We start from the raw sequence: 18,355 nt of genomic DNA on the forward strand, positions 1-18,355 counted from the left end.
CACCACTGATTATTTCAGGATGCCAAAACGCTGGGAGATGCCCAAGAAGAAAAACTTCTTTACAGTCACATTACTTCTATTCTGTTTTTAAAAGCACTGAAAGATTGCCCAGGAAAAGCAGAATATCCAACATCAACTTTAAGATAACAAACATAAAAAAGGATCTCTTCAGTTTCTCCTATCTCTTTGATTTTGTTTTTTTTCAGTTAAGGGAAAAAACAGTCTTATAAAATAAGAATACCCAAACCACAAGAAAAAGTTTCTAGTAAAGTAAGAAAGCATTGTAAAAAATGTATTTAAATAAATAAGTAAAAACCAAGTTAGATAATACTTATCCAAAAGACTTACTGAAATGCAATGCAATAAGTTAAAGTAGACACAAGGAGTGCAAGGAAACAACAAGACAGTAAAGTATCTGGAAGCAGCACTGCTAATTTATTAATTCATTTATTGAAAATTTATCTTATGGCAGTTCTCCCTATTAATATGCTTTGATTATAAGATAATACTAAATCCTGGATCAGTTCTGTCTCTTAGATAAGAGTAAAGATGCTTTAGAGGAAAAGGCATATAGTTGAAAAGGCATATAAAATAAATAATAAATATAAAGGAAATATAAAAACTAAGTTGAAAAGAAACTGCCATCCTAAATGATTATGGGAAACTAGGAGCCATTGGTAGCACATAAAAACCAGTCCTGCAACAAGTCAAGTAAAGCACTGAGGTTTTACATGGAATTTCTGCTGTGCAAAAGAGGTGCTTTAGTGTGAATGCCTACACTCAGACACAAGGGGACCCCATACACAGATATCCACTGCTGTTCTCATCAGCCTCAGATGGCCAAAGTAGGCACACAACCCAGCAAACATAACAAAAGCCTCAGCAGACCCCAATCATTCAAGATACAGATAGGAATCAGATGCCAGGGTAAGCAAAGTGGCTGCACACAGATGCATTTATTCCACTGCACAAGAAACTACTTATCAGCAGCAGTGTTTCTTTCTAAAAGCCTTCCAGAACACTTGCACATGGTGTCTTTCCTACTCTTCACCTACACATAAAATCAGATATTGGTATAAAATATCCTCTTCAGAAGTTAATGGTTTCAAGCTATTCTAAACGGTTATTTTCAATTTCAAATAATCATTTTCTTCCAATCGATATTTAGGTAGTTCATTTGATTCTGTTGGTGTTTTGTACCAATGTCTAACAAAATGTGTTTGCTATCACACTTCAACTACAAATTCCATCACCACATCATATTAAAAGTATTTCTTTCAGGAACTGGAAGAAAGCAAACTCCTGTTTATTCACCTTATCATGTTCACCTGCAGGAAGATGACTGCAGTACCTAAGAGTATTAAGGTGGCTAACCCAAGCAGACACTTACATTAGCATTTACTTCCCTGGACTCGCTCACCTAATCCTCTACAATGATTGTGTAAAGCCTTAAGGAAGAAATTGAGTTCAAAAATGCAGTTTTAAGGAAAACAGTCTGGGTTCAATTAAAAAAAAAAAATCAGATGAAAAAATGTTGATCAAAACTATTATCGTGCAGGTATTTATCTTTTATACACACACATACACACAGATATATATGTATAGCTTTCAGATACTCACGGAAACTGTAAGATTACTCCATGCTATATCTTCCCCAGACTTATTCAAACTCCTCCACACATGCAGTGTTTCATTACTTGGTTTCTCAGGCTCAGAACACACACATCTGAAGAGGAGAAAAAAAGTTTACATGCTTTTAAGCCACATGTTTAAAAATGGAGCAATTTGAAGTAAATTCAAAAATCCTGAAGAGTTTAAACCAGAGTTTATCCCAAACTTCTATAGAGGAAGCAGAGCACAGGGCTTTTCCTTACATCACATGACCTAAGACCATTGGGAGGGTGGCAGAAATGAAGAATCAGGTCACCCTGAAAAAAGACACCATGTTTGATGATGTAGTGAGCTAACTGAAGACATAAATGCTTACAGTGCTCAGCTTTAAAGCAACTGTATACAGACTTATTTAGCAATATTTTTGTATAAGTAAAAATGCCTGTCCCTATTTCAGCATTTTGCAGATTTGGACTGCAGAATCCTTTCTGTCAGACAGGTTAACAGAAGTACACGTAAGATTAAAAGAAACCCAAAACACAAAAGACTGAATATTGATTTAATGGAATGTTTTTAAATAAAGCTACTCAAGTACACCAACTCGTAAGCTTAATGCATGAACATTTATGTAGAAGAGGAGAAAGTTATAATAAGCAAGAAATAAGTCTCCTTTTTCTATGAGATTCACTAAAGACACTGAAAAAATCCCCAGTAGATCATGGAAGAGAAAATCTGCATCCTGATGTGTGAAAGTAAAGAAGGAAAAAACATTGAATGTTCATGGGCAAAAAGAACCTAGATTTGCAAAGAACAATGTTTGAGAATTTAAAAATACTAAGTAAACAAATTTTCTCCTGTTAACTGAATTTTGAAGTAACAGCAAAAGGAAATGGGAAAGCAGTGGAAAGCAGTAATTTCTACAAAGTACTTGACAACACAGAATCATTGGAAGAGAAAGGAATTGCAATCATAAGCACGATGAGACAGAAAACATCATTAATTGTTGGTTAAGGCAGCAACATGAACAAGCATGCTGAAGGAAGACTGACAAATTTTTCAACAAAGGCAATGAAGATAAAGTATGCCACCATGTAGATAAGAAAAAATCCAGAAAGAAAAAAAAAAACCCCACACACCCAGAGAAAATGCAAGAGTATTTGAAATTGTCTTGTGGCTCAATTAACTGAACATGCTTATTCTGCACCCTTTTCCCTACTGGAGGTTACAGAGTGGGTAGAAAAAGAAAGTAAAAGGAGGAAGAAAGCAATTGTGAACAGCTAGATCTCTAATAGCTTTGTGAGAGAAAAAAACTGCAGGACAAACCCAAGCTGAACGCTGTGGCATGTCCCAAAAAACATAGAACCAAACCAAATTAAAATCCCACCCTCCAGTCTCCACCCCCATGGCCTGTCTGTGGCAAAACACAATCAGGTGGCAAGTGCCAGAAGACCTACAGTACAGTTTCTGCCAGACCAGTGCATTTAACAGGCCCACACAGAAGTCCAGTGAGAACCCAGAGCCACTGAAACAGAAGGATGAGCAGCCAGTAGAAAGGGGAAAATAAGGAAGTAAATGTCCTCCCACAGCCCACTCCTGGCAAAGTGGCCTGGTCTTAGCAGCTGTTAAGACAGGAGTCAAGTGTGAATGGAACACAAGAAGCAGTCTGACAGGGTGCTTGCCATTTCCTCTGAAATAAAGTGCTGAAGCACTGAGTGACTGTAAAAGCGAGCAGAGATCTTGGAGGGGAAACACAGTAGACCAAACCTGGTTTGACACTGCTAGAGGTCATGCTGTGTGCAAGATGATGGCTGTCCTGGCCAGGCAGAGCAGCTGCCCAGCAGGACAGAGTATTCTGCTCTCCAACTGGGGAATGACTGCCCAGTGCAACTAGCAGGGACCTCACCCCAGGTGCATGGAGATGACCTTGCTCGGGGTCCCCTCACCCACACTGTGACCACACAGGTACAACTAAAGCTAGAGGATGTACATCTCCAACAGGAGGGGAGTGCTAGTATTTAAAAGATTTCATTTAAACTATGAGAAATGTGCAGTTTTCTCTGAGCAACAGTGAGCAGGATCTCTATCTGGCAGATGTGAACTAGTAACCCAACTCATCCTATTTCATGAAACTATACTTCTTAGAAGTAGAAAGGCAGAAGTCATGTTCTAACCTTTAGTGCCACTGCATATTAAAGCAGGCTTTGTCACAGCCCTTTATCCCTTCCAGTCACTCATAGCTAACACAGAATATTCAATTCCACAGTATCCTGAATAGATTTTTTTTCTTTTTTTTAAGTTTGTCATGAGCATATCACCCCTAGCATTCCTCCAACCCTTCCTGGAAGTACCCACTGCCATTCAGGAAACAATAACTCTCTGTATTCTCCTCTTTATTTCACTAACAGATAGAAACTTGCTACTTACGAATATGAAGTCAGTTTATTCAAATCATTGTGCATATTGAAGGCATACACTTCTCCCAAATGAACAAGCTTTTCCAATGCCTCATAAATAAATATGATGCATATGAGCGCTGCAAAAGCTTCCTCAGTAAATCGAGTGATGTAGCACACGAGGCTGCTTGCATCTGTGGCTACAAGCACAATGCATAGAAATGCAGTCCACAGACCAATGCTAGTTCGCAGGGAGAGGTAGGAAAGACCATAATCCCTGTATGAAGAAAGAAACAAAGAGCATTAACTGAGCCAAAACCCACCTGTACTACATTCTATTTGAAAAGACACTGAGGCCAAGCTTCATAGGTATTCAGCACTTTCCTCATGCTTGATATTAGCTCTGACAGAGGCAGAAAATTTTCTTTGTCTCATCTCCTACCAAAGCAAAGCAACACTGCAAGGTGTTTCTAAGACTGACAGTGCAACTACCTAGGTTGGGAAGCATCATGGGGATGGATCTCTCCAGAACCACCCAGATGGTTTCTCCTAGAGGGCAGATTGATCTCTGCTTACCCCTGCAGAAGTAAAGCCAACAACTTCACATAGTCAGAATATAACTTTTATTTAAGTCCTTGCTACTTCCTATCACTGATTTTCTCATTCAGGTTTGCCAGTGCCTCACAGTTTTACCAAACTGTATCAATTTCTCAATCTCTTGCCACCGTATTTACCGTCGTGGACATGCACATTTACTGCACATCTGCTTTCAATTACAGCTATTTTAACAGGCTGGAATGTTAAAAAGTGCATCAAGCCAGTATAAATATCACTTACCTGCAAAATTTAAATAATATTTTTTCAAATACTAGAACTGGTCCGGTGCTTCCCAAGATAGTAAGAGGTTGCCCAGCAAAGAGAGAATAGGCAATCCCAGTTAATGAGGCTCCAAAGAGAGACTCTATTGCACTCTGTTTGGGGGGGAAAAAAAACTGCTGTAACTTTGCTGCATTTCAGGTTAGCATTTAGCATCAAATCTTTGTAAATACAGCTTTAAGACGCATTAACTTAGAAACAAGACAAGATGTAAACACATTGCAATTAATATCCACATTTGAGACGAGAGTAACTTAACACAGTTTTGCAGTAACAATACCATAGACAAGATTTTGAAAACTTCACCCCTGAGAAACATAAAGCCATCCAAAACCATGAGAACAAGTTACTAGCCCTGCTAGCTCTGGAGGAAAAGCATACCAACAATTACACATTTTTTTAAAAAAAAACAAAGACAAAAAACAAACAAAAAAGCAAATAGTTACTCAGCATGTTGTTTACAGAAAGAATTAATGGTCTCTGTAAAGAAAATAGATATTTATATTGCAACATACCTACAAGTGTACCGTATCAAATCTGCATCAGTCAACCAAGCATTACAAAAAAAAAATACAATAACCAAACTGACAAGCAAGGTGCAGGGGAAATTACTGAAGAATACTGGTTTATGTATACATGACACCAAAAATAGATGAACAGTAAACCAATGTCCCACCTGGTAATGCATTTCTTTTCAAGGAATTAAGGTATCTACTTCAGTTCTTGAATTAAATGTTTTCCTACAATATTTTCTGCCAAAAATAACCAGTTACAATGCACCTCAAAAAAGAGGCCAGGATTTTAAATACCAAAATATATGAAAATAATTAATTACACCACCTACCACTATGAGAAGTCATGGATTACAGATTCCTCTAATGGAATTACAGTGTTCCTGGTGGAACTTTTAAGCACTTGCTATTTTGAAATTATGCAAGCCTAAGAAAACAGAATTATGCAAACTTGAGCTCCAATTCAGGAAAGCATCTGAAAATGGTCAAAATTATTTCCTGAACTGGAGCTATTAAAAATGAAAATGAGTCCTTTGTTCATAACATTAGGAAAAAAATACATCATTCCAGTCTCTTGTTCTATTACCTTTGAATTAGTGTTTTTGGTTAGTCAATGCATTAACCTTGGGGCTCTCAGTCAGGGTGGCAGGGACAGGAGCACTGTGGAGGTGATGGCCTCTGAGAATGCGAGGGAAGGTTTCAAAGACAAACTGTGTACCTTACAATGTCAGCTACTGTGCTTGAACATGTGTGTGCAGTAACTAAATGTTTTGTTCAGTGATGCACACCAAGTATCTGAAGGCAGGAACAAACCCGCAAACAATTCCAGATAGCTAAAAGAAAGAAGGTGTTTGAGAATCAAGCCTTGAAATGAGGGTACTTTCATTATTATGCATGTTGTACATTCAAAATTCCTACTGTCGTTTTAACAATTGTTCCTACATTTACAGTGGCAAAACCAGCACACAGAAAAGACATAATTGATTTCTGTATTTTCTATCAGCTTGAAGTGCTACATCAATAAACAAATATCTGAGTCAACAGCAATAATTGAAAGAGATAAAACAGGTAACTAGATTTTAATATAGTACAAGCTTAAAAATTTCATTAAGTATCAAGCAGAATTTTTTAACACTATAAATTTCAACAGAATCTTAGCATTTGTAAAGGACGTATCTGAATACATCCTTCCCTCCCACAAAAGGACAGAGCCTTGTTTCATTGTGGTAAGATTTAAAAACAGAAAATACACTTCAAACTAGTTTACTCATAAGTCAATTGACATTACTAACACTGCTGATGTTAAATAATTTTTCCCCATTTCAAGAAAGTGAAGTGCAATGATACTCTGGTGAAGAAGGTGCTGGTATTACCTACTGCCCAACATAACACTACCAAAACTTTGTACACGTATGGTTTACATTTGAGTCATTTACAATGAAGAGTATTTTCTGCTGATAAACCTCAGACACTCTTTTACTGTGAGCAACTTATGTATTAGTGCAAGCATAAACATATCCTGTCAGTTTGATAAATGGACTGCTGGCCACACACTGCAGGTATTATCATCCTCGTAGGCCTACTACTCAAGGCCAGTACATGTTCTTGGCTATCCACCTTGAGCCTCTGACTTTGCCTAAAGTAGGCCTAGTGGGATGGTGCACCTTTACTGCTATTCATTACTCTTAAGCAGCCAAAAAAAAGGCAATGCAAACCTTTTCTCAATTCATGAAGCCATTCATCCAGTAAGGCAGGATAAACATTTTTTACCTCCCCTGTGCATCTTTTCCTGTTCACATAGGTTCCCCACATTTTTCCATAGCAATTACCTTTTGGGGAAGATCTGCTTTGGGGCAGGCTAATCAAGTGCTGTGGGTAAATTCTTCAAATACAAGTATAAATAAATGAGACAAATGCACACAGTGACTTGCCTCTGAAGGTCTAAAAGCCTGGCCACTACCATTCTTTGTACTCACTATTCTGCCTTGTGTAGCTTCTCCCAGGAGCCCTCCAAAAGTGATTACAGGAGACATACAGGCACAGTATAGGAAAAGAATCGAGGCCAGGCACTGCAGGCTTAATGCATCCTTGAAGTCACTCAAGAAAAAAGGTGCTTTCCTTTGGATGTCAAGTATCAAACCACCAAAAAGCCTAAATAGGTGAGATGAAACTCGTCAAACTGTACACTAAAGGATTCTAGCTAGTTTAAAACTATGGGCTACGCATGACTGCCAGTGCCTATTGCCGGCACAAATTAGCTATTTCATAATCCAGATTAAAGCATAACAATTAAAAATGAGAATCTTATCTATTCCAATTCAGCAGTATTCCAAACATAATCAAGCAGGTTACCCACATTTTTAAAAGCTAAGTTTTTTTTAATACATGGGCTAGATACTGAAAAAGTAACTTTGCAAACAATTTTACCTAAACGATACTTTAAATCAAATCTGTTTTATAATATTCAAAACAATGGAACATTGAGAAATATGCTAAACCTCAACCAAGATCACTGCATTGAGACATTTCAATATTAGTATTCCAACATATAGTTTTAGCTTTTTATTTGAATTCTCTACATACACATGATTATGTCAATAAATAAATTTAGGTCTATAATTTTTAACAATGCTCTTATGTGGAGTAGACAGATATTCTATAAATGTAAATACACAACCAAATACAGCTAAGTTAGTTCAACTGGATAAGTCATTACCAAGAATTTAAAAAACAATTTTAAAAAAATCTTAAAAGATTGCAAAATACTAAATATCAATTTGCATTTAGAAAAATTAATTTTATTTTTAATTATTAAAAAATCCCTGAACAATCCTAAGGAAAAGTGTTATCTACAGATAATTCTGTGAGCAGAAACAAACTTTTCAGCTCCACGTTCTGTCTACAACAACAGTAAAAAGCAATTATAGCAAAGCCACAATGGTAAAAATTAGCACAAATGTTGTAAAGTCTTTCTCGCAAATGTATGAAAAAGATGTATTGATTTGGAAGTTTGTCTTTCTGGAGATAACAACACAGTACATACACTCCAAAAGTTTTCAGTTGATTTAATCTCTACTCTCATTTCAGATATTCAAGTTTAATCATAACTAGGTATTTCCAATTTTAGAGACTTCTTTAGAAAATATTTTAGAATTAACAGAGAACAACGATTACCGAAATAAATTCCTTCAAATTTTATTTTATCTCTAGAAGAAACCTGACCAAAACCCAAAGCTAACCAGTACCAAACTACATTTTGCCACTTTTTATTTCTTATTGTTCCATTTCATATACACTTAATAAAACAGATTTGCATTAATGGGATTTCTTAGTACCTAGCCCAACACTGAAAATTGCATATTCCTGCTGTAATTATGATAATTGCATGCTCCTGAAGATTAAAATTTAAAATCCAACTCTTAAAAGTCAGTTAGTTAAATTAGGCAGCATCTTATGTGAAATCCTTCGCAAATGTGTTGAGAAACATTGCCAGAGGCTTGAAAATACTTTAAGCAGATTGGCACTTACAGGCAAGAATCCAACACTTGAAAAGGACAAAGGATGCGCTCTGACACTTGTACCATGATTTTTTAATGTTTAAATGTCAATCATTAAGATGAAGATTTATCACTTTTATTTCTTTATGGAAGCTAGCATTTAGGGAAGTGAACACACCTTCCAGTTCTCTGAAGTTCAGGTCCAGCATGATGGCCTTCTTCTTTAAGAGCCTCTCCTGTAGGAGTAGATCCATTTGGAAATTTAGGTGCCTTCCTTTTCTCCTACAGAGGAGATGGGGGGGAAGTGGGGGAAGAAAAAGGAGAAGAAATACTTTGAGACTGCCTTACACAAAAAAAGTGTAATTCAAAGACAGTGTGCAGAAATTCTATGCTTTCCACACCCTTTTTCATATTCACAGCTCATCAGTAGTCTTCCATTTTCCAAACTAATCTTTTGTTGAATACAGATTACTAGAACTGTACAACACTGCCCGGAAGACGTTATTAGTACCTTGCACAACTGTATTAATCTTCCCCGTATCTACAAGAAATAGATTCCTGAAGCACAATGAAACAAAGCCTAGATTTTCAACCCACAGTAGAGGCTCAACCATGAGACAAATCTTCAGATACTTTTTTCTTCAACCATTTCCAGAGCAGAAATGCTTAACATGTATCTGAAACTGACCTCTTTTTATGATACACACAGTATTTAGTTGAAATATAAATGAACAGTAATTCCCCTGCCGAGAAAGCTGCTTACCAGCTCCTCATAAATTTTTCAGCTGAGCCTGTCTTCCAAAAAACCCTGCTCCCTGCTTATTTTGGAAACAAGTTACATGGTAACCTCAGGCTATTCATGAATAAACTGCACTGCTGTTACCCCATTCTATTCCACCCACTCTGCCAAACCACCACTGGACTCAACACCAATGTCAGCCTTCTGAATCAAAAGCTCTGGTCTCTCCCCTGCTTTTGATCCTGAAGGCCCAAATTCCTGTAAATTGAAAAGAGGGAGGAGAGGAAGAAAGTCTCTCTAAGGACCCACTTTCCTTAGCTCTCATTCTAAGCCTGCATCATCACAACTGAACAATATCATCGATTTTTATCTATTCCATAAATATTCTGTGAACAGAAATGTTCTACACAAAATTGCAATCAATGCTGCATGCAAAAGGAAGTTCTTGAATACATAAAATATTCTTGCTGATTATTGCTAGACTAGTAGTAAAATTTGGTAACAGGTACTCAAGTACAATTTCTCATCAGTTCTTCCTCGTTCTCACATCAACTCATTTCAGTATTTCAAAAGTAAATATTGTAAATAAAATTAACATCATACCAGAAAACTGATTAACACCTTTTTCCCCCTTCTTCATTTCTTTTTTGTTTTTAATTTTTTTCTAATTTAAATGGACAATTCGCTTTTTCTTGCAAAATGGATGTGGGGACCTTCCTGATGCTTTACAGCCACCTGGATGGGAGCCAGAAGTGTGGCCAGGTGGCCAGAAACGCCAAAGGTATCTCAGCGTGTGTCAAGAAGAGTGTGGCCAGCAGGATGAGGGCAGTGATTGTCCCCCTGTACTTGGCTGCTCAAATCCTATGTTCAGTTTAGATCCCCTCACTACAAAAACAGACTGGACCTTTTTTTCCCTTTTACCTGGGAAGGAACACTTTTTGGTGGCTCAATTCGTATAGATGGATCCCACTCTCCTGGAGGCAGGACTGTCACTTGGTCTAAAAACTCATCAATTCCTGACAACAAATCATTTCGGTCTTTTGCTTTATAGGCAACATCATGGAAAACCTAGAAGAAGAAAGCACTCAACATTAATTTTTATTGTGTTTTCCTGAAAGAGAAACTTGATCATTATATAATGATTACACTTGATTGTTTTTAAAAAGGCACGGAAAATATTTTGTAGGTCTTCAAAACTTTGGTTTTTACTTTACTTGCATACTTTTAAATTAAAAACTATTGGTATGCATATTCCTACAGACCATAAAACATGGAAGTTTTATCTTCAAACTCAAAATGAATAGAGTTGATTTCTAAAATTAAATGAAAAGTTAATCTTCAATATTCAGGACATGTACAATTGTCTGAATAATTCTTCCCCTACAGCCACTGTACAACTAAGCTGTGCTAAATCATAACAAAAAATACTTCAAATAAGCTTCAAACCAAACCACAAGTTTTTATTAAGAATGCATTTTTATACATCTACCTTAATTAAGTTTAGAAGACTACTTAAAAAACACATTAAAGTAGTCTTACTAAAAAATCTGATACTGTTTTATAGACTTCTAGAACATGAACTCCAAGACTCATTTTATACACACAGAGATAATAAATGAATTTTGCTATAAAAAACTGCTTGCAAAAGATGATCCTAAATTGTTCTGTACATTTGAAACCTGAACTGTTTTTCTCCAAATACCATTAAATCTCATCATTAAATCTTCTAATCTTAAAATAGATCTCTGAAGTCTACTCAGGTCTTTTTAAACTATCAAATTATTTTTTTCTATTTCAGTGATCTAAAGTAGTCCTAAAAATCAGATCAGACTATCTAAAAAAGATCAGAAGCTGCAACTCAGGCTTTTAATATTCAGTTCTCACACTGACCAAAAACTATATTCACAGACTTGTTACCAATTGCAAAATGACAAATTTCTAGTTTACATTATCAAACTTCAAATTGTTCTGGAGTTAAAAGTACTTGCAGTTCAGCTAGATAACCTTAAAAATTACCAGCAATTCAGTAGGTGGCGCTCAATGTGAAGTCAAAATTAAAACATCCTGATTTTGCTCAGTAAGAAGGCAACGCTCTTAAACAAGTCCTGTTCCCCTCCTGTGGTCTTTAAAACCAATAGGGCTTTAAGTATATGACTTCAAAACACTATTAAAATTCTAATTTTATTTATTTGACCTTGCTTGCATTTTTAAAACTTTGTGTCCTGAGCACTTGCACAGCTGCTTCTGTCCTTTCTGACATACAGTAACTCATACTAAATGCAATTCTATTTAATAGTTCTGTTAACCAATTTAACACAAAAATGAAATCCATATATCAAAGCGAATTTTTCCCCACAAATACATTTAGGATTTCTTCAAGACAGACAAGGAGGAAAGTTAATTTACTGTTATTTACTTCAGTAACACAAAAAATAATTAAGTTTACAGTTTTTCATTTAACCAGTTCTTGGGTTTTTTCTTTAACCTACTACTCCAAATAGTTTACTGGAATTGGTAAATACATCATTCTAGACTTTAGCTACAAGAATTTAAAACAGATCACTCACATCATCTGTCATAAGTGTTGCTATTGATCGTCCAATTTCATGGTACTGCGGAGCTTTTCCTGCTGGTCCCAGCAACAAAAACAAAAACCTGTGGAGAAGGTAATATAGCTGACTCACCTGCATACACTCAGAGGGAGTCTTTCAAATTAATGTTTAAAAAAAATTCAGTGGTGAAGTAAAACTACCATTTTCATCACTGCAGATCTTCAAAGAGTGCTGCAACACTGTGAAAAGACTCAGCTTAAAAACACTACTGGAAGGATCTCAAATCCTAAATCAAAATTACTCATATATCCTCTTAATTAAACCAAATTTTTCAACTTCTTATAATGCCTTAAACATTGTAGAAATTCACAGACTAGAGCTCAATGCATATTTCCTCTGGATTCTAAGCCTTTCTGACATTCCCAGTAGCAAAGATCCCTTAAGTGGCAGCCTAGGAGCTCTATGACCTGTCCTAGGCTCCCTGATGATCACCTTTTCATGGGAGTTAAATGCCCTCACCTGCTGTGACTGGGCATGGTACACAGAGGATGCACCTACTGTACTTCTTGCAATACACTGGGCATGCTCATATAGTCATATCCTGCTCTTGTGTCAGTGGAAAAGAAGGGAACTTGGATGTTTGTGCACCTAAAAAAGCAGGTGACATTCTGGGAAGCTGATCCACTCTAGGGGTTGGATCACAGCATATGTTAGCAGATCCTTGTGCAGTAACAGTGCCTAATATAAAACCTTTAACAGGAATAGCATATTATAAATTCAAAAGGATACAAACCGAAGAGTCAACCTCACTAATTTGTTTCACAACCTTCTTCCTATATTCCATGAAACTGATATTCCCAAGCACAACACATCTGAAAAAGCAGCACCTTCTTTCAACCCAAAAAGTACAAAAAGCTCACTTGTCTCCTTTCCAAGTTTACTACCCTAACTGAAACTGAGAGTGCATCTTCAGAATCCAAGTATGGTATTCCAGATCTGCAAGTCTACAGCATTCTGAAAAACTTAGGACAGAATAATTTTAGCTACAGTAATGTAGTAATCCATACGCAGAAATTTTGGAATTTCCCAGCAAACATTATGAGCACTCCTGTCAACTACTCTCTGAAAACTCTCACATTTTTGCCCTTCAAGAGAGTGCATAAGCTGAAAATCACAAAGATAAACATTTTGATCATTTTAAAACATTAAAAACCCACCGAAAAGATGTAAATATACAAATGCCAAACACCAGAGAACAGCCCAATACAGCAATGTGTACCGAAAATGAAGTGTCATCCATGATGACTGATGAAATTACCTTCTATCTTTGTCATGAGACCTGTAGTTGGATATTTTGAATATCTGTGGTAAACATACCCACAGCATACAGGTGAGATCCTTGGGTTTTGGGGAGCAGGGGTGACTGCACCAGGTTGGATAGCACATTGCAGACTGAAAACTGCTTCCAGCAGCAGACTGACTACTCCAATGTCAATCATGTAGATTTAGACATTAAAAAAAAATTGGTTTTCTACCACCTAAGCCATTCATATGCAGAGCATTTGTACAGAAAGAGCAGATGTTCAGATTAGACAGACCTTCAGACTTAGTGTGCTCTTCCCCACTGACAAGCTCTGTCACACCAAAGGGAACTACAACTATCTTCATGCCCATCTTTAAAATGTCAACACAAACTTGGAAGATTCATTGCTTTTACTCCAAATCAGGTATCAGTTTCAATTAAGCTCTTGCTTAAGACATCATCTTTACGTGTAAATAGATGTATCTATGCATGTGTGTGTGTATACAGATATACATAGATATAAATATATATTATGCATTCAGAGAATATTGTGACCAATCTCACTCCTTCAAATTTTGCAGCAAATGACTAACATAATGTTAAACAAAGCTCTACATTTTTTGAGCTTAATACAATATATATAAAAATTTACAGCTATTTGAGATCTTAAACGTTATTATCTTATTGCATAAGTAAAGCCAGACCTTCTAGGCATTTATTTACCGTGTAGGAACCGGAACCTCTGTGAGACCCGAGAGAAGCACAGCAGGGGAGAGCCTCACAAAAGCAATAATAGGTCTTTCTAAAAAATCTACTTCTCCCACTAACACATTTGATGCTTCTGCTCCTGAAGGAATTTTCCTCATGAAGTTCATATCAACCTATTTATACAAAGATGAAACAAGTGTTTATTCCCTTACATTTCTTAGCAGAAATTCCATAACACAATTATGTTTATCAAAATTTACTAGACATTTATGCTACAAAGAAAAATTAAAAAGCAAATTAAATATCCCACAATACAGAAAAGACAAACACATTTAGAAAATGTCAGCCAGCCAGCCAAATAATAATAAACTATTTTCTATAAGTTAGAATTACTAACACCCAGTATATTCTAGAAGACTCCAAACTGCATAATCACCTTTCTAATATTATCATGACAAACATTCCATGATAGGACACAAATTAACAAAATCTATGCACAATTAAGTAAGGAGAGTTCATGTAATTACACATGGTTTCTAGAATGCAGTAAGTTATTTCACAGATGCGTATTTCAAGTACGTCATAATTTTGAAAAATAATTTGTATATTCATCTTTTCATTCATAAAGAATTTGAGGGCTGAAAATCTTCACCTTCATTTCTGTACATAATTACGGAAGTGCATTAGAAAATGGTACAGCACATGAACTCTGTGTTCACATACACACACACACAAGCACCAGTGACATTGCTAGCTAGAGAACTTACAGATGGCCTCTTGAGTCCCACACCAAGTGTGCCACAACTACAGTGCCAGGAGGCTGACTCCTGTCCAACAGGAGACAAGGCAGGTGTACACAAGGACAGGCCAAGCAAAAATATAAAAACTGTGACAGAGGAGCAGGAATATATGCCACCTGCCATGATTAGATCAGAACTACAGTGTTAGTTAGCTTTCCTTAAACAAAGTTACTTAACTTGGCAAAACAATGTTCTTACAGTGTTTCACAGTACAGATGACACTTCTGGCTGAACTTTATAGTAACAGCCACAATGGAACTTGCCCCACAAATTTAGATTACGAAAGATATATAAGAGACTTACATTAGATTTTTTTACAAGGTTTCTTTCAGAAAGTGGTATTAAAGTTTCTAATTATTAAGATGTACAACAACTTTTGAAAAGGAAACTCTTCATACATATAAAGCAAATCCTTCTTAAAAACCCTCTTCACAGAAAAAAAAAAGGAACCAACAAAGTTCTAGAAAAAGTTACAACACAATGTAAAAAACTGCTTTCATAAGAGCCTTAATAGCAGAAATATAGTGAATATATATATATACATAAAAATATATATAGTGAAAAGATCTCATCTGCATGAGCAAGTACAGCAGCCGCATTCTTATGTTACCAAAATATTGAAAAGATCATCAAAGAGTTCCCAAGAATTTCACACACAAATGTGACACATTTAGCCTAGATCATATTGTGACACAATTTATCTCTCAGTACCTATTTCACCTGTACCCTGGTACACATGTTTTAGTTGTAACTAAAGGGGAAGTTACAACCAGCAAGGTTTTTGTTACATAGTTAATTGATGCTAAAGACTAAGGTATTTAATGCTACCTACCTTACTAAAATCAACAGTGCTGTTTTCTCTGCTTCCTCCTGTCCCAGTACCTTTAACATCTCCACTTTTCCCGGTGTCTAAATTTCCAGGTGCTGACTGTGGAGATGCCAATAGCCCTAAATTAAAACAAAAGAGATAAGTTCAAAATGGTGCGGGAAATGAACTGATCGTGCAACACTACCAAAACTCAATGTGGCAGCTTGCTTGACGCAAAAGTGCACGTTATTCAGTAAGTGCCCTACATTAGTATCAAAAATGCAACATTAACAAGTCACTGTGTTGTCAAAAAATGACATAATTAAAAAAATTAAGTATTGCCCCAAATGATGGCCATTTGCAGAACAGTCACCAGAAAACATTGGCTACTTTAATCACAGAAAAAGTAACTGCTGGCATTTCAGTAGTTAGTATATAGCATCTTCACCCTACTAAGAAGTCACCAAATGCAAACACCTCTAAACTGCTGTGTAGCAGTTACTGCAATTGTAAAAAGTGTAAGCAAGCCTCAGGCTACAACTTCAAGGAATGTAGTCAACTAAGTTAACTTAAGCTGGTAAAAGTAAGTAGTGTGCTACATGAAGGATAGCTTGCAAACCATGCTTTCCATCAACAAGCCAAAGCTCACACTATTCATCCAACCACGTGTTACTATACGGAATATACACTTGAGCTGAAAAGGCACGCAAAAAGTTCTTCAAGTTCAACAAACAGCTTCCCTCTAACACACCAAAATAAAATAAAACTGTTACGTATCCTGCTACACTGCCAGCAGCACTGAACTGCAGGTTCAGTAAAGGGTGCAGAAGGCAAGTAACCCAAGTGTTCATACACGCTGAATTCCATGTTGCATCATGGTTCTCTCTACCCAATTACCATTTAAAAGCTGGTCTAGGCATGCATAACCAAGCCCAAATCCCAGGTTTTGAATTACAGAGCTTTTACTTGTTCAGTTTAACATGCACTAGAAGTGGATTTGGCCTTCTTGCCTGTCTACACTAGACCTTTCAGCTGTGGTGGCAGAACATGCTTTCACATGCCATCAAAACCACATCTAGATAAAGACTGAAGTCTAAACATTGTATTACATAGAGAAATTTTGTATTTAGGTCAAGCATCTCTCTAGTCAAGACATAAATGAAGCCCTCTCTGGCTGTTTTTGGGCTATTGTTCTATTATAACTACTGCCACGTAACTGCTTGCATACTCCCATGTTTATAATTTCTCAATTTTGACATTTTTTTAGCATTTCAAATGATGATTAAATTCACATCATTTCATCCCCATATTTGTTTCCAAAAAACTCTTTCAGAATGTCATCATATCAACAAAAACATGCAGGTCCAAGCCATTACCACTAATTTTAATTCTTACAGTTCATAAGGGATGTAAGTGGTATGGGTAGTTTTTCCTGAAGCAAAAATCAAATCAAGTTAATAGGCTGTCATTTCCTTCATAAATCCTAACATGCACAAGTAATGAGCTAACACAGCAACAATAAAAAAAAACCCAACAACAAAAAACACATTCTACTCTTCTGCTCCAAGATTTGTGTGTTATTAGCAAGAATCATACCATCAACCACCTACAAAATCAGCTGATCAAAGTATTTAAGTGCTTAGGACTTGATGATTGTAGAATTAGAAAGAAATATTAAACAGTTGTTGCAGAAGAGCAGCATAATATAAAAGTTTAGACATATACACTTCCTCACTTCTTCCTCTTCTCTGTAGCATTACAGGTAACTTTAAATGTTTGTAACTGATGAAAGATTAGCCATAATGCATCATCTTGCACTTTCTGGAAAAGCACTGTGAGCAAGAGCAAACAGAGACTAGAACAAAAAGTGGAGAGGCAACCAAGGAGAAGGACAGAATAAGGATTCTGTGTATTAGCAGAAATATTTACTATTTCAGTACTAAATGATACTGATTCTTCTAAATGGTTTGCCTTCAAAATTTCTCCAATCAATCACACTTAAGGCTCACAAATTTTGGCACTGACACAGGAACATGTGTCTGATCCTAAACCATGTGTGAATAGTTTTCCTTCCTGCTGGCCTTGAAGTTGGACAGACTGCTGCTCTCACAAGGCAATACTGCTCACAGGTTTTCAGACCTGAGCAAGCATTTCTAAATGAGACTGCACTTCATTACACATATCCATCAATCTGATATTTATAGAGAAACTCTGAACAAAAGAATTATCTTCTTTATTAGTGAAACACTTCTATTCCAATCTCACACTAATAAAAGGACTTATTTCCCTATCTTCTCCAGTTCAGTAGATGCAAACTCAAGGACAACTACCTAGTAGTACTTTTCAGATTTTAAGATAGAGAAACTCATTGTTACCAAGCTACTGAGGGGATCCTTAAAAACAGAGTCCTCTTCCTCATGGTTAGTTACACAGATGGACCATCTGTCTCCTCCAAAACACTCCAAAGACAGTACAGTGAGTCTTGAGCAATTTGGAATAAAACCTCATAAGCTCAAGTTAAGGTACTTATAACTACACCCCTCACTGAAGATCATG

The 18,355-nt window shown here is 36.4% G+C and overlaps 1 protein-coding gene across 6 annotated transcripts in view; it reads right to left on the reverse strand.

The window, feature by feature from the left end:
• Positions 1-18,355, reverse strand: part of SLC4A7 (solute carrier family 4 member 7) — a 97,834-nt gene that overhangs the window by 21,081 nt on the left and 58,398 nt on the right. For 4 of the 6 annotated variants that reach the window (XM_033511911.1, XM_015618366.1, XM_015618371.1 and 1 more), the window contains 9 exons: positions 15,824-15,939; positions 14,207-14,364; positions 12,196-12,283; positions 10,550-10,696; positions 9,068-9,171; positions 7,369-7,543; positions 4,842-4,975; positions 4,036-4,281; positions 1,621-1,726 (listed from right to left, as the gene is read on the reverse strand). In XM_033511911.1, coding sequence (XP_033367802.1) covers positions 1,621-1,726; positions 4,036-4,281; positions 4,842-4,975; positions 7,369-7,543; positions 9,068-9,171; positions 10,550-10,696; positions 12,196-12,283; positions 14,207-14,364; positions 15,824-15,939 — 1,274 coding nt within the window. Of the gene's footprint in view, positions 1-1,620; positions 1,727-4,035; positions 4,282-4,841; positions 4,976-7,368; positions 7,544-9,067; positions 9,172-10,549; positions 10,697-12,195; positions 12,284-14,206; positions 14,365-14,958; positions 15,019-15,823; positions 15,940-18,355 lie in introns of all 6 variants that reach the window. The other 2 variants (XM_015618363.1, XM_033511912.1) reach the window with 1 other exon arrangement.

This window comes from Parus major, chromosome 2 (assembly GCF_001522545.3).
Source record: "Parus major isolate Abel chromosome 2, Parus_major1.1, whole genome shotgun sequence".
NCBI classification, from domain to species: Eukaryota; Metazoa; Chordata; class Aves; order Passeriformes; family Paridae; genus Parus; species Parus major.